Here is a 22,068-nt window from a genome sequence, read left to right as displayed (position 1 = left end):
AGTTATGATTGATCCAATCAATCGTAACTCTATGGAAATCCATCAGTGTCATAATTTTTTTCTACAGAAAATTTGCAAAATATCCATTGTAAACAAAGGAGATCACACAAACCTGTCAAGAAATCAATGAATTTATGGATATACATGTACAATCATATCTAGAATTTTTTTTTTGAACAAACATTCATTTTATATGTTGACTTTGCTCGCTTTCCATAGTTACGATTGATCCGAACAATCGCAACTCTTTGTCGGGCCCCAGGTGTCGCCAATGTTAAAATACTTTCAAACTGTTGAATTAGAGCATTCTAACTGTGTGAATCACATATTCGCAGAGTCGACCATGTGAACACGCTGTGAACAGTCACACTGTCAAGGTGTCCACACTTTGAAAATATCTTCAAACTGTTGAATTTGAGCATTTTAACAGTGTGAATAATATTTTTCACATAGTCGACCATGGGAACACACTGTGAACAGTCACTGTCTACACTCTAAAGAAGGTTTACCCAATATTGGGTAAAATGGGAACATGCGTGTTGGTTTGGTAAAAATATACCAAATAACTCCTGACCAATCACACAACGGATCAGTGCCCACCTATTGTTCTCGCGTTTGTGCGTACGGTCTTGGAGGTTAGTATAAATACAGTACGATATCGGACAATCCGTGTCACTTGATAAAGAGTTGCAGCGGCACTCGAAAGCTCGTGAACTTGTAAGCTAGTGAACACTTTTTGCGAGAGTGATAACGAATTTCCTAGAGAGCCAGTGAACACTTTTTGCGAGAGTGATCACGAATTTCCTTGTTGACCAAAGTAGATTGCGTGACAAATGAATACCCTCTAGCGATTATTTCAATCCGCAATAATGAACCTATTTAGTAATATACCAAATATTTTGTGAATTTTACGCAATGCTGCGTTGAAATAGCCCAATATGGGGTAAAGAGATACACAGCAAATATGCATGTTCCCTTTCTAACAAATATTGGGTCAAATTTCACTCAGTGTTTTTAGAGTGTAGTGTCCACAGTGTGAAAATATCTTCACTGTGGAATTTGAACATTTTAACCTGATGTCAATATTTTTCGCAGTCAACTATGTGAACACACTGTGATTACATTGTGTGGCACTGTGTTTATCCCTGCAGGGCATGAGCATCATATATCTAATAGAGATCAACAATTTAATAACCATTAATTTAATGTATTGATGGCCTGATATCTAATATAATGTTCGGTCCCTTATATTTACCATAGCGCCTTTAAATGCGATACATTAGGCCCGGTTCCCTAATTTGTTTTGCTCGATATACATGAACAGTATACATGTATTTAGTCGCTGTATACTTAGATAATAAACTTATAAAAGTATGTGTCGCTTTTTCGGACATTGCATTATTAGTGATCAATAAACAATCATAAAAACCAACATTTATCACAAGCTTGTCGTTTGAAATATCTGCACTGGCTTCCAGTTCGCCAACGAATGTCTTTCAAGATTTTGTTAATCGTATAATGGCCAAGCCCCCAGTTATATTTCTAAGCTTTTACAAAGGAAAGTTCACAGACACTCTCACAACCTGCGTAGTTCTCATGGTAAATTGCTCGTTCATATCCCCACTCATAATACAAAGATAACTTTGGGAGATCGTGCTTTTGCCTGTGCAGCCCCAAAATTATGGAATGGTTTACCGTATGTAATAAGATCCTGTCCATCAGTAGAAACGTTCAAACTTAAATTTAAAACCTATTCAAATAATTCCCATAAATTTCTTTACCCCCTTTTCTAATTTTGTTCTCAAGCACTTCACCAGTCTTAATTGCAGCGCAGTAGAATATATTATGCACATAATTTCTGCGCTGAATAAATCAATATATATTTATTTATATATTTATTCAAATTTATTTTCATTTTATATTTGTTCTTCTTCGCCCTTTTCCTACTTTGCATCATAAACAGCAGATTATTGATAATAACAACACCAATAAAACCAACATTATTCGCAAGCTTGTTATGAATTCATTTCCATGTCATTTTATTTTTGTTCTTCATTTGTCTGTCTTCGTATTTTAATAATTATTTATTATCTATTATGTAGATGTGTTGCGCGCGAGTGGATAAATCTGTGGAATATGAATCACGAGGTCCTGGTTTCGAGTTTATCTTCATTTGCCATTGTCCACCTAAGTGTAGTAAATGGGTACCCGGTAGGAAGAAATTCCTCGAATGCTTGAACGCAACGGCAGCCGTGTGAAAGCCAGTTGGGAGAATAGTTTTCGGGACTGACGTGGCTAACCTTGGTAAATATGACGTTAGTATTTATCATTTATTTACTTTTTTTTCTTCGTTCAATGATTTAATTATGTCTTCAAGATTTGTTTTCATTGTTTGATCCATTATTGTTGTTGTTATTGGTAATTGCTCACACCTTTAAAGGTCAATTCCACCCCAGAAAATGTTGATTTGAATAAACAGGGAAAAATCAAACAAACATAATGCTGAAAATCTCATCAAAATTGGATGTAAAATAAGAAATATAAGACATTTTAAAGTTTCGCTTATTTTTCCACAAAATAGTGCATATGCACAACTCAGTGACATGCAAATGGGACGGAAAATGATGTCCCTCACTCACAATTTCTTTCGGTTTTTATTGTTTGAATTATACAATGATTAACTTTTTACAGATTTGACAATAGGGACCAACTTGACTGAACCATATAGTATTAAACAATGTTAATTCCACATGTTCGGGGAGGAATCAATCATTGTTTCCCTTGACAATGAGGAGAAAATTTGAATATTTCATATAATCAATTACAAATAAAATAGTGAGTGGATGACGTCATCAGTCTCCCCATTTGCATATCGACTAGGATGTGCATATAACTGTTTTGTGAAATTAAGTGAAACTTTAAAATGTCATAACTTTCTTATTTTACATCCAATTATGATAAATATTTACAGTGTCATGCTTGTTGGATTTTTCTCTTTTTATTCATATCAACATTTTCTGGCGTGGACTTGTTCTTTAACAGTGGGGGTGAAATGGCAATTCGATAATTAATTTGGTTTATTACATTGCCACTTGAACCTGCAGAAAATGATATTCCACTGGGAAATTTCCAATATACATTATCCATTAGATTGCTTCAATCTGTTATACTGGGGGCATATAATATAATATGCACTGCCATATCATTCATATCATTAGCCCAGGTAAACTTTTATCGGTTCATAATAATGATATATATCCCGATCCGTATCCATATCGCCCACTCACTCTGTAATCTTCAAAATGACTTCGCAACGATCTGTGGGTCCATTGAGCATACTGTAATGTAATGCACTTAATCGACGAATTTCCATGGTGATTTTATTTTTTATCAATTGGAGTTGATTTTATCACCTCCGAAAACGGTGTTCATGTCTAATGTTTATTTTGGGAAACCGATTTGTCTTTGTATCATTGAGGAAATTATATCTTTGTTTAATATATTTGTCAGTATGCTTATACTTTTTCCATCTGCCATAATATGCATGGATTAGTCTTCGGATTACACTTCGGACTAGTCTTCGGACTTTGGATTAGTCTTCGGATTTGGATTAGTCTTTGGATTAGTCTTTGGTCTTCGGACTTTGAAACAGAGGGTCGTGGGCTCGAATCCCAGCCATGGCGTAATTTCCTTCAGCAAGAAACTGATCCACAATGTGCTGCACTCAACCCAGGTGAGGTAAATGGGTACCGGTAGGAAGTAATTCCTTAAGAAGCTGTGTGCGCCTAGCTTAGCCGGGTAATATGGGAGCGCCTTGAGCACCTAACAAGGTGGATATGTGCGCAATATAAATATCCTATATTATTATATTATTATTATAACCAATTCAACGTTGAAGGAGTGTGCGCTTTTGCTGTTCATTGCACGTTGTGTTTTCCAATCAAAATATGTATGCAAAAAGCTTTTTGCTGGTAAAATGTAAGCGTATAGATTCGTGGTAATAAACTATATAATTTATTTTCATATTCATTTTTATGTAATCAGGATGGCCTCATCAGCTAACAAACTGCTGTCCTTGAGGGCCGTGAGATAAAAATCATTATGTACAATATTTACAAAGAATGAATACATAAATCAAGATGGCATACACTACAAAAACAGATATATAAGAAACAAATCCTGCTGCATTATTGTACAGCGCTGACTCTATTCTAATAAGGCAAATGCTAGGCGCTGCCTATTATAAGTTAGTGTAATCATTATCAGAATTATTATCAAATAAACGTAATAAAAATGATGATGATGCACTCTTAAAACAAATCAGTAAAATTAACTAGACCAGTAGTCAGCTGTGAGCGACTGATATGGCAATCACTGATATTCACATTTCTAACATATATTCTAGTCAGAAATATTTCATTTCTAGTACAATATGACTAGAAAATGGTCAAATATGACTAGAATAACAGTTGCACCCAGATGACCCCATTAACTAGTCATTTTTTACTGATTTGTTTTTAGAGTGTGATGATGATAATTATAATAATGATAAACAGCTCTTGTATATCGCATATCACATTATGATTATGCGCTTCCAAAGGACTTAATGGATATTATTACTCCGGCTTAAGCTTGGCACCCACGCATTTCAAGGAGTTCCAACCAGGTGCCCATTTAGTATTTACCTCACCTGGGTCGAGTGTAGCACAATGTGGATAAACCTCTTGCTGAAGGAAGCTACACCATGGCTGGGATTTGAACCCACTACCCACTGTTTCAAAGTCTAGAGACTAATCTCCAACGCTAATACCGATTTCAGACTTACCATAGGTGACGTAACAGTTGCTGACATATTTGTGTCTGTTGATATAATCATTTGTGTCTGTTGATATAATCATATCAGTGAACGTAGGCTCTATGAAGGCCCAGGAATGTTCGCTTCATCCCATAGATTACCTGTTGGAAACAAATGAAAAAATGAAAATAAAATAAAAACGATATTGAAGAGCTGGTCACGCGTAAATCTAAAATCACTAGTGACACACATGAAAAAAGGTGCTAATTTAGCCATGTTATCGCTGACGGTGCATGGGTAGTGACTGCACTACGAGTGCCGATTTTCTAGTATAAATTTGAACTAGAAAATCAACACTCGTAGTGCAGTTACTATTCAAGCACCATAAGTGCTAAATTAGCACTTCATTTTTTCCTGTGTGTAAAAATGTCTGGTGTGGGTTTGAATACATATGTACATACAAATATCCCCCAAATGCAAAATAACCATTCTTGTCCCTAACAGGGGACAATGGGACAATATTTATTTCCAGGTGTGCGACAACCCCCCCCCAAAAAAAAGAAATAAGTAAATAAATAAAATAAATCTTCGGGGTGCTGAAGTTATGATGAAAAAATATATATGATATCAAAAGAAAAAAATATATATTGGTGTTCTTTTTTCGATTAGATTCAGTGCGCAAAAATATTACTCTCTCCCACATACACTTCTCGAAGACAAACGCATGTAAATTGTTACAAATTTCGTCATCTTTAAAGTATTATTACCGCCTTTTTAACTTGAAAATCACTCTTTATTTTGTTCAGTCGCCTCATTCTGTTGATTCCTATCAGTGGCTTACAGATAGGGGAAGGCTTGTGGGGTTCTTGCCCCCCCCCCCCACACACAACAAAAACTGTGGTTTTAACCGGTGCACGTAAAGGATCACACTAGTTATTTTACACCGGTGTTAAATTGACAGTGTGAGTTTAACACCTATATTGTTACATTTACACTCTTTGGTGTTATTTCCTATCGAGGGTATAACTTTCCTATCTAGGGTGTAACACCTCATGGCGTGGTCCTCTATTTACACTAACTGGTGTCAGTTTAGCACCATAGTTTTTACAGTGCCTCAAATTCTTTACGACCAGGAAGAGAGAAAGGTGAAATATAAAATTATTTTCGGAATATCATGTCGTAATCTATCGCACAATTTGGTTTCTACGAAAAATGTCGAAATTTTTGCTCGCTTCGCTTGCCCGCAAATTTTTTTTTTTCAACTAACCTTTACGCGAGACGCCCTATCTAGCCCCTTCATATTTCTATGCTAGTTACGCCACCGATTCCTATTATCAAAACCTGAATGTAAGTGCTAACACCCTACATGTCGAATGCTGTACGGCAACTGGAACGCTAATACCTATTTTTACGATCAAGAGGGTAGTGCAGTATCAAGCTCTGATAATTATGCGTTAATAATGAGCACGGATGATCAGAGGGATCGATCTTGCGGAACCACGGTTATATATTTTATGTGAGTTAATTTCCTTTAAAAAATCGCATGATCAAACAGTTAATCACTAGTAAAAATCCAGACCGGACCCGAAAATAAAATTAACAAATTATATACCAATCGAAAGCTTATAAGCTACTGAATACAGCAAGGAATGCTTTATGCATTTTCACCGCTTCCCCGCTGAGTATTTTGCTTAAGAATATTGCAATTATCGGGCTTCGAACCCCGCTTAGAAAATAGGATTTATTGTGCTTTTCACCTGCCCCGAGACCGTGACGTCACGTTGTGTAAGAAGCGTCGTGATTCCATAGGTTTGTACACAGAAAAACTGGGAGTTTTTGTTTTGCTTTCCAGATAACGCATTTCATTTTCTTCACTCCTATCACAGAGGGATATCACATATATTTTTTCCCACAAGCTTGAATTTATGAAATCTACAGTTTGAACTATTTTTTGCCATATTTTTTCCTGCTTATTTGGCGCAGATTTCAATTATATGTGCATTTAGATTATGTATAACATCTTTTCCTGACATACCAATTTAGGCCCAATAAGAGCCATACAAAGAAATCACAAAACAAGGTAGTGAAAGTTGTAGGTTTACAACAATTTGAACAGTGAATAATTTTGAGTGCCATTTTCATCTGAAAGCGAAAAAAAATGGATTCATAGCATTAAAATGGAAGAAAATACCTAATGCTTTTGTACACAAACCTATGGAATCACAACCCTCCAGACACAACGTGCATCATCATTTCCAGGCGACGTTGGGGTGCTCAATCGAAGCGTACCTTGGAGGAGCAGTTTCTTTGATTTTTATTTAATATTTTTAATTATTGGAAGGAGATATATGTAATATTTTTTGGTATATTTGTATTGTATGAATCATTACCTTTATTTTGGTATGCGATTGTTTTTATAACGGTCAGGGTCTTTAATAATACAGAAGGTATCCAATACCGGGATTACCGCTTTGTTTTATTGCTTACTTTTAGTTATTCATAAAAAACAAAGAACAGGATAATATAGTTTAGGATTTTGTGCATTACAAGAGCTACCATTTCTGCCTATTAACAGGAATTGAATAAAATTGTGAGGTTCCGAAGGATAATTCCGATATTTTAAGAATTCTAGATTTTTCCGGGATACTTAGGGATTCCATAAACATGATAAATAGCGTCTACACTGGCAAAATATCAAAAGTTTGATATTGTTTTCATCTTAACTGGTATATTCTTTCACTCTGTTTTGCTCGCTCCGTTCGCTTGCTAAATTATGTTTGAAATTAAACATATTAATTATATTAAGTAAGGGCATTAGCATACTTGAAGAATATGTGAAATACATATTTATAAACTTAATCGTATCCAAGATGAATATTTTCACGATACACTTGGAAATTCGAGCTTTCACTGTCCTTGTTTTTTATTTCTTTTTTTAAAGCAATTCCTTTTGAAAAGTGAAAGTACGTGTAAGTGTAGAACGTGGGATGATGTTCAGAAAACAATTTTTTTCTTTTCTTTTTCTTTAAATTTTATTTGTATTTTGGCTTTGTCATAATGAAATTGTTCACTCTAAAAAATGAAGTGCTAATTTAGCTCTTAAAGAGCGTGTATAGTGACTGCACTTCGGAGTGCTGATTTGTCTAGTTCAGCGTGTATAGTGACTACACTTCGGAGTGCTGATTTGTCTAGTACAAATTTGAACTAGACAAATCAGCACTCGGAAGTGCAGTCACTATACACGCTCTTTAAGAGCTAAATTAGCACTTCATTTTTTAGAGTGTTCCATTGAGAACAGTGCTAATGAAAACAATGTCCTTACCTACAATGAAACAGACTTTCCAACCACTTTTTATTGGTAATATCTCTCGCCGCAGTTCATTTAAAGTAGAAGTTGTTTATTGGTAACTGAATATTCCATGCAATTTGTCGCTTGCGGGCAATATAATGATTATATCCCCGGGGAATTAATAGAATATGAGCCCGGATCAATACCATGATTTGGAGGATACGAAGGCAAAGAACAGCACGGCTGGATAACCTTGCTGTCTCATTGTAATATATATTATAATATCCGACATAATAATAGGCAGGCATGCTTGCTAATCAGACGAAATGAAATATAATTCTGAGCTTGGTACTTTGTAACACGCCGTGGTGATGGGCATTTTCCAAAGCTTGATGTCAAAATAAAATTTGTAAAAATGGACGCGTTGCTGTAATATTTAGTTTCGTAGTGATGTCCATGCTGCTGAATATTTTACCTTTCATACACTACTTCATTGTCACTCATTCTGCATTTTTTCCGGGTATCAGACCTTTTAAATGTATATACGCATTTCATTAAAATTGCGAAGTCAATTTTTAATCCTGTCTTTTTTATGTACAATCATAAAGGTCTGAGTTTGTCTGATTAAAGCCATAATTGTCTCACAGCATATTGTCAGAACTAAATGCAAGTAACACACTTCGAGTTACACTACTTTTCAAATTTAACGTGATACCCGAGCATAACGAATATTAAAAACTGGCGAGATTTATATATAAATTGATTTTGATAACCCCATAGCCTATGGTTTTTTTTTTCTTCTTCAATTTTGTTCCCGGCCGAGTCATACTTATAAAGTCAGACTTATAAAAATGGGAACTTCTGCTTGCTTGGCGCTCAGCATTTAGACTGGAGAAGGGTAATAATAACATATTATTGATGATGATTGATTGATAACGAATTTATTCATTCCAAAATTTTAACAAAGTTACAAAGTAAAGCAAAATATAATATAACATTTTGAAATGAAAAAGGAACTATCTGGAAAGCAAAGCTTGTTATCGAAGGTTTCCTACAACAAATAAAACATATTCATGCAAAAAAACAACACTATATATATCTATATATAATATACAAATGATATATCGTTCTCGTTGAAGTTCAAAATATATAAAATATACAAGTCATCATACCTTTCTTGTAAAAATTATGTGTAAATCCTTGTTAAATATGTATATTTTTTACATATTCTCCCAAGTAAAAGATAAACAAGGCTGGATTATATTACAAGATGTGAAGAAAAGTGAAAAGGACACACAAGACAAAACGTTATGTTATGCAGGGCCCGCTGAAAGAGCAGTGTTATGATTGAAGTGGCAACCCTGGGTAAATAAAACGTTATTATTATTATTATCATTAAACAAAACAACATGCGACGAAGCCCTATAGGCAGATAGGCGAAAAGTCGTAATAGTGTTTTGTCATCTTTCCTTTTTTTTTTTTACATTTTACTGTTCTCAGTTCTATATCTTTAGTACAGATCAGTTATAGTGCACTGCAAAAACTCCGGTGTTGATTTAAAACCAGCCCGGAATCTATATATGTCTACACCAGAGAAGTGTTGAGACAACACCAGTTTGGAATCAAACCGATGCTGTTTTAATACTAAATGGTGGTGTGTAAACACCTTCCGTGTGTTAGACCAAAACGAAACTGGTTTAGTTTAACACTTCTCTACACTGTTTAAAAAACCCTGATTTTACAGAAAAAACCCCAGAAGATTTTGCAAAAAGCAATAACAGAATCATTCTGTAAATTCATAAAATAGGAATTTTTCTGCAATTTAACAGAAAGGGTCTGTTTAAAAAGGGGAAAAGGCTGTTTTATTAAAGGAAATTTGTAAGGTTCCATATACCAAATACCAATTTCCTGTAAGATTACGCAATCTGGTAAGATTACAGGTGTTCTCGAGACTCTGCTGCAGGAACTTCTTTTATTTTAAGGATAAATTTTCTAACAGTGATAGTGTGGACATACATGTATATAGATTCCGGGCTGGTGTTAAATCAACACCGGAGTTTTTGCAGTGTGAGAGAATTATGCGATGAAGTGTGAATTTCTTAGAAAATTTAAAACGTTTTTATCTGCATTTCACTTTGTCATTAGACACATGATCCCATGCATGGAATACAATAACAGAGTTCACGAAGGGCCCCGTCACAGAAAACTTAACTTAAAAAAGAAAAATGTGTCCAGCTTGGGGAATAAAGGATCAGTCCTTCATTCCACGTTTCGTATTCAATAATCTTCTGACGTTTCCCCCTATTATGTGAACCCCTTCGAATTCCTCCAATGAGACTTTGAAAAGGTCACGAGTTCCCGTTTTGGACATGCGCACACGCAAGCACAATGTTCGCCGCCATCACGAAGACACTGCGTGGGCACGTGTATAACATCAAACTGTTTCCAAACGAATCGAAAATTGGAGGCAAATATAGAATAATTTAACTTGATTGCATGTGCCTGGGATAGAGGAATATACTTGATTGGTTTTAGGGGGTTGTTCCCACGTGGAATAAACACTTGCAGACAGTTCATATTTAACCAGGTAGAGGTGGAGGACTAAAGAAATTGATAATTATGTCCGCGGAAAAGGTTATAGAGTAAAGCGGACTACTGCAAGAGAATCTAATATAGCAAAATCCCTTTTCTTGTTTACATAATTATGGCGTAAATAATATCATTCGATTGTTTTTAATAATGGGATCGGTTTAAAGTGATGGTCGCGGCTGAGAATATTCATATTTAAATAAATGGAGTGAAATTAACAGAGCAAAATGCTGAAAATTTCATCAAAATCGGATAACAAATAAGGAAGTGATTGAATGTTTAAGCATTATTTTGTAAAACTAGATATAATATGCGCATCATCACGAATATTCATTAATTTGCAGTAAGATTGAATAAGGCTAAATATTGCAAATTTTCACAATTTGTTAACGACAAATGAAGTAAAATTACTTTTCCCTACTAGCTGTTGCGTAATGAGCCTAAAGATTACGAAGGGGGCCTGACGTAGAGCACGGGTATTCTAGATATCTGTGAACGAGCGAGGAAACATTTTACATTATTAAATACAAATTTTAATTTCATTTTGTGATAGATTTAAGTATTCGCAAAAATACAAATTTTCCCTCGTTTTCTGTTCTTGCCTGAGAGGACGGGGGGGGGGGGTCCAATGTGCCGTCCAAGCCCCCCCCCCCCATCATTATGACAGACCAGGCAAGTTTTTAGGCAAAGATGTACCCGATTCATGTTATGTTTTAAATGATATTGAAACATCAATTATAACAAATACTAACAATAATAAAGATAATATTAAATATTTTAATTATAATAATTACGCATTACTATTTTGCAAAATACCATCTAATCCGATTTTGATAGAAATTGCAGTCTCATGGCCGTTTGGGTGCTTTTCTCTCTCTCTCCCTCTTGCTCAAAACAACTTCTTGTTGGAAAATGACTTGACCTTTAATGGACACCACACATTTCTCAATTCGATTGTAGTACAGAATCGCCGCTATAAGAAGATGAGGGCGAGTGATAGCGGCCGATAATGCAACGTCAATCGAATTAGGGTACGTACCATTCCTGGTCCCCGCCGAGGTGTATGCAATCATTGTCTATTGTGATAGTAATTACATTTGTAGATTTGGTGGCGCGTCCAGGGCTGTTGTCATGGTTACATAGTGTACATCGTGTGAACTATCTCTGTTTTTAAACGGCAACCGGTTTTCATTTTCTTTTTTTTTAAATTCTACAATAAACTCGGGTTTCTGGTCATTCTTTGCATATTGTTGGATGCTAGTCTTATTTCATCTCACTTCTTTTTTTTCTTTCAATTCACCCTACTTACGTTGAATACAATTTATTGTTGGTTGATAAAAGTTGGCTTTATAATTTGATTTTTTTTCTATTAACTATGAGTATTTTAGATAAGATAAAAAACAACTTCATTTTAATCGTCGATGTTTACTGACAATCATTTTAAATCTGACAGGCTTATACCTTGTAATCTATAGCTGCTAATGTTTATCCCTTTTTAATGGAAATTAAATCATAAAATGAAAATTAAAGTAAATGAATAAATGATTCAAAATTTTCAAATCGTTTTCAACAAAATGCAATCAGAAAAATCCAGAGTTATTTAAAATGAATTAACTAAGTCAATGCAAGAAATAAGAGTGCGTCATCTTTACACTTGAAGTGACTAAATAGCAATACGTGAATACACAAATATGACACTGAAAATTAAATTATACTTTGTAAAAATGGGGGAGGCGCTTAAAAGCAAAAGCTTGTATTTTATTTCAATTATTTCTATTAATTAGCAAGAGGGACGTGGGTGAAAGGAAATATTGTTTTAACAATACAAAAGCCACATACCTTAGTCTGTTTCAGAAATACACTTGGGGTAAACGAATGCATAGAAACAGACATATAGGTAAAAGGGGGGCTGGGGAGATGAGGGAATGACACAAAGGGTTGATACCATAATAGTCCAAACCTTCCGCATTTACTACGGGGAAACTTTCTACAACGCATCAATTCCTTTGAAAATGCAAGTCAAATCACCATGGACAGTTGAGCGGATTTTGTCAAAAGTTGGTGGACTGTGACAGCATCGAAATATCTTGATTCTGGACAACGACATGTTTGTAATTGTTCGTGTAGTGTATTTCTTCGGATGATCTGCTGTCCCAGTCCACCAACTTGTGACAAAAGCCTTTCCTCTCTCCAATTTGACTTTAATTGGATTTCCAAAGGAATCGATGCGTTGTAGAGAGTTTCCCGGTGCTAAATGCCAAAACTACCAATAAAGTAAATATTTTTTTTCAACGGGTCCCAGTTGCATTTATAGTGGTAATGGACGGGGAGAAAGGTAAAAAGGAAGGAGATCACAAAGAAGATCAATACAGGGATAGAAGGAAAAGAAAGGTGACGCAACGTGCAGGAAATGGGGGAGGGGATACACGAGGTCTGACAACCTTGGCAGTACAGAGGCCCAAAATAAAATATGACGCCTGACAACACACGGCCCTTATCAGAAGTCTCTTCACACGCTCGCCAGAGGTGGTAGCGCTGAGGACGATGTTACGATAGTTCTATTTATGTCACGATCGCCAATTACATCAGATTTAATGACCATACCGGCTAATACTAATTGCCGTTGCGTCATCGGGGGTTCGTCATTGCACATAATGCTGAATAAAAAAAATACAGAAAAACATTTTTATTGTGTATAATATTTATTATTCATTATTGTGGATAATTTTACGTGCTCTTTCTTGCCTGAACCCCCCCCCCCCCCGCTCATTTGGATTTTATTTAAAAAAGAAGCTTTTCACTACAAAACGAAGGTCAAATCGTTCCCGAGAAATTCGGAAAGGAAAAAAGCAAGGCTTTCAACTATATAATGGACCTTAAATTGGTCCCGAGACAATGAAAATCACAAAAAGGGTTTCACTACAAAAGAAGGTCTTGTTTGTTACATTTTTTTCAATTTTACTCAACTTCCAGAATACCTGGGGGTGCTGCCTGTGAAAATCAGCACCCCAAGGCCATGTTCACATGCCGATTTGACAATTATAAATTTCCAAGGAGTTTTCCTCTCTTCTTTCCCACACTGATGAGCTCATTTGTACATTCCCATCAATGTTTGAAATACACACAAACATGTAGTCCAAAAATAGCCACGGTCGTACAAGAGTAGGCTATTCATTAAGGGTCAAGTCCACCCCAGAAAAATGTTGATTTGAATAAATAGAGAAAAATCAAACTAGCATAACGCTGAAAATTTCATCAAAATCGGATGTAGAATAAGAAAGTTATGGCATTTTAAAGTTTCCCTTATTTTTCACAAAACAGTGACATGCACAACTCAGTGACATGCAGATGATTCGGTGAATGATGTCCACCACTCACCATTTCTTTTGTTTTTTATTGTTTGAATTATACGATATTTCATTTCTCAAACATTTGACGCGAAAGACCAACTTGACTGAACCATATAGTATTAAGCAATGCTAATTCCACATGTTCAGGGAGGAATGAATTGTTGTTTCACTTGACAATGAGGACAAAATTTTCATATTTCATGTAAGAAAATACAAAAGAAATAGTGAGTGGATGACATCATCAGTCTCCTCATTTGCATATCGACCTGGATGTGCATATAATTGTTTTGCGAAATAAAGCAAAACTTTAAAATGTCATAACTTTCTTATTTTATATCCCATTTTGATAAACTTTTCAGTGTTATGCTTCTTGGATTTTTCTCTTTTTATTCAAATCAACATTTTGTTGGGGTGGACTTGTCCTTCAAGGGCTACGTTCTGTTGCCAAAAAACGGGTTACATGGGAATTTCCCTCATTATAAATAGTAGTTACGAGACAGCTTATACCATGGTCACATTTGTTCTACGGCGGCCGTACGGCGAGTTGAAAACAGCCGTTTTATCAATTTTGATTCAAACCACCTATATGTAGGTGAACAAAAATGTTAAAACGGCTGTTTTCGACTCGCCGTACGGCCGCCGTAGAATTAATGTGACCATGGCATTACTCATTGATTAAAGTGGAAATTCGAAAGCTTTTTAAAGCTTTTATCTGAAATGACAAAAGATTAAGAAGTAAAAATTCAGTCGATAAAGAATTGGTGCACTATCATCCAGCAATATAATTTCTTCGGTCAAATCATATGCAAATATTCCTGATCATCACTGGTACTCTTACACTGTAAAAAATGATGTGCTGATTTAGCACTTACAGTGCTTGTATAGTGACTGTGCTACGAGTGCTGATATAGTTTAAATTTGAACTAGAAAATCAGCACTCGAAGTGCAGTCACTATACAAGCACTGTAAGTGCTAAATTCGCACTTCTTTTATACAGTGTAGAAGAGATAATCATGTGTGCTATTTAATTTAAAAGACCTAGCTTATTGAATGTTGCATGCATTCATTTCAGGTATTTATGTAAAAGAGCCAAGAAACCGAGATTCCATTCGACCTCAAAAAGGCTCAATGAAAATATGTAAAGCCACAGCCCAGGGGCTTTAAAAGCCAGAAACAATCATGATATGAGAATGCTTCTAATATCGGATTTCATTCCTTAATCCATCTTACCCTACAGATAATCTCTGCCGGGGACGAATTTACTGTGGCCAGATTATGTTACGAACAATTGCCATTTTAATTTGATGCAACCAACTGATATTACATAACCCAAACGCCTGATTGGTCAGAAACTAATGACCACGTGATCTGGGTGATTTCGTGTACGCCATAATCCGGTGATGATGCACCATTAATTTGTGTACCGACGGATTACCCCTACCAGGGTAAGTTATTGACTAGTTTATTCTTGAATCTCATAATCTTCCTTAGGCTACCACAGGCCTAAAAAAATTTCAAGAGACTCATGTGTTAAAGTGGCACTTTAAAAAAAATCATAAAAATAAGGAGGAAATTCGAGGGTTGAATATTTACTACCAGTGGATAGGATCTATGTCTGACATTCCATATCTGACTGTCGACTTCACCTTTTATTTTCGTTTATTTATTGTACAGATATTTTCTTCAGAGGTTTTATCAATTGAACATCCGCCATTTCGGTCAATTCATTAACCTAATAGGAGCCTCTAAACAGAAAAAATCGCTATGTTTCGTTTTACCTTTCAACTATAAAATGAGAAAGCAATTATACTCAAGCCGAATAGCATGGCTATTCCGGGGTTTTTTGTTGCCTTTTTCCATATACATAAATTACATACTGTATTCACATGATTTGTTTTATTATTATATTACTGACTTGTATATTATACATGAAACTGTACGTTAATCGAGTCTCGTGACAAAAATGATCTGTATGTCGGAGGGAACCAAAATCTACACGTGTTTTTTTCATACTTGTCTTTTTTGTCTGTCCTTGTATTATTATGTTATGTCTTGTCCTTATATCGTTTTTTATGCCTTGTTTTTGTAACGTTCTGCTATTTTTTGTTCTTGTCAGGTTTTTTTTTCGTGTTGTCCCTTTCACTTGTTTTGTCATATGTTATTATCCATGCTTACAATTTAGTCTTTCATTTGGGAGAATGGAATGATAAGCCTTATCAATTTGTTGAAAAGATATTTATATTCAAATCTATATAAAGAAGTCACATCTTATTAATATCCAAGCTTATAATTGAGTCTTTCATTTGGGAGAATGGGATAATAAGCCTTATCAATTGTTAAAAAGATATTTATATTCAAATTTATATAAAGAAGTCACATCTTATTATTATCCAAGCTTATAATTTAGTCTTTCATTTGGGAGAATGGAATGATAAGCCTTATCAATTTGTTTAAAAGATATTTATATTCAAATCTATATAAAGAAGTCACATCTTATTATTATCCAAGCTTATAATTTAGTCTTTCATTTGGGAGAATGGAATGATAAGCCTTATCAATTTGTTGAAAAGATATTTATATTCAAATCTATATAAAGAAGTCACATCTTATTATAATCCAAGCTTATAATTTAGTCTTATTGTGGGAGAATGGGATAATAAGCCTTCTCAAATGTTTAAAGAATATTTATATTCAAATTTATATGAAGAAGTAAGATATTTTGATTTATTATGTCACTTACAATCAATTATTGACGGAAACATTCATTTACAAGCTATTCTCTCCAGGTTGTCCCCATTTCATTTCATTTTTTGTATCGTATTTTGCCTTTACTTTGTCAGCTTTTCCCCCTTCCACAGAGTTATTTATTTTGAAGATAAATTCCAAGATAATTGTACAACGTAAAAATATATATCCACCTGCTAACACATATTCTGGATAACCAATGTGACAAACATGATGTTATAGAATCACAGTCTTTCATCATCATCATCATCACCATCTGGTACAGGAAGAAGGTGGTGGCCTGTAATTCCCGGTCACTCCATCTATGGTTTTATTCTGGTGAATTTATTACTGTACGCATGCTGAGGAGTGGTCGTCATGGTAGATCAAAGCGACACCAACATAATTTGATTTACTTTGTAAACGCCATTCCTTTCTCAATCCATCTTGATGCATGTCAGTCATGTAAGTATACATTATCACGTGTTTTTTCCTAGGTTTTGGAGTAATGGAGTAACATGTCGAAAAAGCCTCATCAAATATGTATGTTGACACGCAACCGCCCACCGACAGCACGTATCAGTCATCATACATTCATATCAGTCGAGAACATTATGGTGACGTCACTAGAAACCGTTACAGATGCACGGACTACAAACAACAGCATGACTCGGGGAACAGAGAATACATTTGTAAGTTCAACAAAGCATTCGGGTGGAAAATGATTATAGCGATATTATTAGAGATTTAAACATTTTCAAAAATTTCCGAAATGGGGAAAAATTAAACGAATGCAACAATGACTCGATTTGTTTCGTTGCATCTCATGGGAACACGAAATGTCAGCATGCAAACACGTATATTTAGATTAGGGGTAGGCAGTTGCATTAAAAAAAACGCGGTCAAAGAGGAATTAAACACACACACACACACACAATACAAAAAACCTGGAGAAGACGGAAGAAATCAAAAGGAAAGAGTTAAAAATTAAAGTATTTTCTGGCTTTTATGTTGAATTCTGTCACAAAAAAACTTGATTTTCATTTCAAAATAGTATAACTTTTTCATCGCTTCCAATTATTAAATGATTCCCCCCATACGTCATGTCCTGTCCCTCTAAGGAGTTTTGACTCATTACGTCACTGCCGTTTCTTTTCTTTTTTGGGGGGGGGGGTAGCTTGGCAGATTGGGGGATCCAAAGAACTGCGAGCGAACGAAACTTTGAAAATTTTGAAGTGGATATCTAATTTTGTGATAGATTTTGAATTATACCAAGGTGCTAATGTCATGGTTCAACTAGCATCCTTTTCATTTCTTCAGCCTTCTCCATCTTCTTATTTGGTCATGAAAGCTTTTGGGGTGCAATGCCCCCCAAGGCACCCCGTTTATTATGCCACTGCGCCATTGCATACGAACATAATTTTTTTCTGCTTTCAGCACTAAACATTAGACTGATTGAAGCAAACGAGCCCAAGATGAAAGGAAGACATTAAACGTCGGTGTTCTATGGTCGGTTACCATGGCAACGGAATAAACAACAGAGAGAGGGAGAGGGGTGGGAATGATACGTGGTACATGGCCACAAATTAATTCATCGGAACTTACATCAAGAGTGTGTCTATGTATGTGAGAGTGATATTGACAAGTCATCATTTCTCGCGAGCATCGGTTGCCTGGCTGCTCTGTTTGCAGCCCCCTCCGTATCAAACAGAGATGTGATTACCAGTCCCATTTGTCACCGTTCCTTTATTGGAGTTTGAAAGGTTAAGTTATTGATTCACCACAGAATCGAGTGGACAGGGAAAAATATAATAAATCAGTCTCGTCACATATCATCAATTCGTTCATAGTCCAACGCGAAAAGTAAAACTACGAAATTATCTCGGAATCTCTATATTCGCGGGAATGAGCGACATGCTTGTGCATAATATTGCACAATAATACTCACTGGTGTAGTGAGCACAATATTTTGAGGGGGCGAGATATGGCGTATCAGGCAAATATTTATTTTTAAAAAAAAAGTTGCGAGCGAGTAAAAATTTCGATATTTTTATTACAATAATCTAATAACGTGATAGAGTCTGACACAATATCGAGAAAATAATATCATATTTCACCCTTCTCTCTTTTCTATTCTTTCCTTTTCTTTTTTTTTCTCCTGGTCGTGAAAAATTTAGTTGGGCAAGCGCCCCAAGCCTTCCCCATCTGTACGCAACTGATGAAAATGTGACCCCCCCTATTTCAGAGTATGTCGGAAGGCATACAAATATATTATACCAGTGTTGTAGTCAAGGCTCAAACCACCTAGGCCAAGGCTTTAATACCCAAGGCCAAGGCTTCAATACCCAAGGCTGAGGCCAGGGCATAGAAACCCAAGTCCAAGGCCTGAAAACCTCAAGGCCAAGGCATTTCATTGTTCAATATATGGAACAATTAGACAACAATACTTAGGCGGCAGACATGACACACAGGACCAAATGTATAAATGGTGTGAGCGAGCAAAATTTTTGACCCTTATACATTTGAAACGAATATAATTTATAGTTTATAGTTACCTTTGTAAATCTAATTATTTTTCTAGGCGATTCACATTGCAAAAATTATTATTACCAAGGTGATCTGATCCTGGCATGTCTTTCTCCTCTCCCTGGGACAGTGGAGGCAGAATATATATATATATTTTTTTTTTTTGGGGGGGGGGTGTCAAAGCCAAAAATGCGCTTACAGTATAAGTCAAAATGAGAATTTTGGTGCAAACAGATATTTTCAAAATGAGATTATCTACTGTGTGAAGAAGTTGTGTGTTTTGTGAAATTAAGTTCAGCAAAGCTTTATTAAGTGATTTCCAATTGATAAGACAGATATTTTGATTTAGGCTTTTTAGAAGTTGTAAAACTCGGTTTTGGGTCAATTATGGTGCTAATCACTGTTAAAAGGGCATTCTTGCGAGATGTTGCCAGCACGAATCACAAGCTCAAACTTCTGGACATTTTGTGTAATAAGATATGAAATCTAAATATTCCGAGCTGTTTTTGTAATCATGAAAAAGGTGTGCATCTTACTAAAAATATTAACGCGAGCGCAAAGCACGAGCTGAAATTTTTACTGACCAGAAAAGGAAGCTGTTCTGGATTGCATTTAGTGACTCATAAATAGGATACACAACTCGCCAATCAAATAATGCGAGCGCAAAGCGCGAGCTCAAAAATTTGTGATATTCAGACCTGAAAACTGGACATTCCAAGCATTTTTTGTGTAAATGGAATGCGAACCTTAATTAACAATAATTTATGCGAGCACAATCCAAAATTTGTTGATTATGGAACCTAAAATTTATTGTTTTTGATACTATAAAAAAGGTGTTTCTTTTTTAAAAAGGACATATTTAATTTGGAAAAAAGGTCATTTTTTATTTTGGAAAATAGGCATATTTTCCTACAGAAAATTTTGCCGGAGGGGGGGGGGGGGGGGACAAGAAAGCACAAAGCGCAAGTTGGAATTTTCAAATGCTGACCCGAAAATTAGTCATTTTTAGGACTCTTGTCAGTTTTCATATTTTCCTGCTTACAACCACTTTTAAATTTCAATTCTCATTTCTTGTATCTTCTCCATTTATTTTACCTAAAAAAACGGAATAAAGAATACTAACAAAATAAAGTTATATTCAAAAGGATATAAAATAAACAAGGCGCACTCCATACCATTAGTTGGGGGAGGGTAAATCCTAATTGTTTCTTGAAACAATAAAGTAGAATTCTCTATCAAACCACACTGACACAAAAACAAATTCACTGTCGAACCATAATGATTAAAAATAAGTAACCTTTTTTTTCTTTGTTTTGTCAATCTGAGACACTAGACCCAAAACAAAATATAAACAATTTAATTAGATGTACTGCTTATCAACATATTAACTGATTTTGCAGTATATTTTGCCTATCCAGCCTCCACCTTCTCCTCTCTCTCTCTTTTCCCTTTCCTCCTTCTCGCCTGTTTAATAAATATCAGCGCCCCCCCCCCCGAAAAAAAAGAGAGACAAGAAGTTCCATCTACAAGAATTAACTAATTAAAGGAAAGGATTTAAATGCGATATCATTATATTGTCACACTATATCACAAAATTAGCTTTTCTAGTTAGGGTGAAAAATTGTGCTCACTTGCTCGTCATGCATTGGCCCCTCAAAATTTTTTGCTCATCATGCCATTGATGCCATATCCCATTCGGAATTGACAAATTTGAAGATTGTGTTCAAGTTTACCGAATCTTTTCAGAATATCATTAAGACTTAAAACATTCTTGTTGGTCAAAGAAAATAATGGAATAGAAATCAACCTTGTTATCATTCTTTAGAGTAAGCTATTTTTAAAGTATGACAATTGTCAAAATTGCAGTCAGATCTGTCAGAATATTATTCCTGTCATAAAATCACTATAATCCTTATCATAATTATTATCATTATTATTGATATTGTCACTATCCTTATTAGTCGTGATTACAACATATTACCAATAAATAATGTTAATTTTCATCACTTCTCTTTGTTACATAATTATGTGATGATGATTGCAATTGATGGCACTGCTAAGTACACTTAATGCTGCTGCTACTGCTGACTGGTAGTATTTAGTGTCATTAGATATACAGAACAATTGAAACAGTTATAATTACTTACATAAAAACAAATGAAAGTATAAAATACAAAATGCCTTGAAAATGCCTTGAAATTTCAAGGCTCAAAATCCTCAAGGCCAAGGTCAAGGCCCTCTCAAGGCCAAGGGTTGAATGTTCAAGGCAAAGGCTTTGAATAAGTAGGCCTTTATGCGCCTTAAGGCCAAGGCCGAGCATCAAGGCACTACAACACTGCATTATACAAGTATATTAATTTTTCTTCACGCATTGAATAATGAATCGCACAGTTATTTTTCGTAGTAGGTTGAATGGAACTCCACCATCAAAACAAATTTAAAGGAAAAGTCCACCCCAACAAAAACTTGATTTGAATAAAAAGAGAAAAATTCAACAAGCATAACACTGAAAATTTCATCAAAATCTATCGAACATGTCGAAGGGAGCCATTCTTGCACTTTCTATATTTTATAGTACCATTATATTAAAACCCAAACTGTTCTTCTAGAAAATAGAAAAAAAAACTTGCGAAAGGATTTCAACAGTCCTTTATTATTATGGTAACTTTGTTTGAAATGACTTGCAACACCTTGTTTTTACAACATTGATGTAAATTCGAGCAAGATAAATTTGAGCACCAAGAAGTCCTTACGATATCGCATTATCTCGGCAAGAAACAAGAAAAAATAACTTC

General features: G+C 35.2%; 1 protein-coding gene across 1 annotated transcript in view; it reads right to left on the bottom strand.

Moving 5' to 3' along the window:
• LOC121419999 (adhesion G protein-coupled receptor B1-like) overlaps nt 1-22,068 on the bottom strand; it is a 44,537-nt gene that overhangs the window by 21,968 nt on the left and 501 nt on the right. The window contains exon 2 of the mRNA XM_041614509.1: nt 4,826-4,956. Coding sequence (XP_041470443.1) covers nt 4,826-4,876 — 51 coding nt within the window. The 5' untranslated portion in view covers nt 4,877-4,956. The remainder of the gene's footprint in view (nt 1-4,825; nt 4,957-22,068) is intronic.

This window comes from Lytechinus variegatus, chromosome 8 (genome assembly GCF_018143015.1).
Source record: "Lytechinus variegatus isolate NC3 chromosome 8, Lvar_3.0, whole genome shotgun sequence".
Taxonomy (NCBI): Eukaryota; Metazoa; Echinodermata; class Echinoidea; order Temnopleuroida; family Toxopneustidae; genus Lytechinus; species Lytechinus variegatus.
The sequence above is the reverse complement of the archived record's forward strand: the minus strand, read 5'-3'. Positions and strand labels throughout refer to the sequence as shown.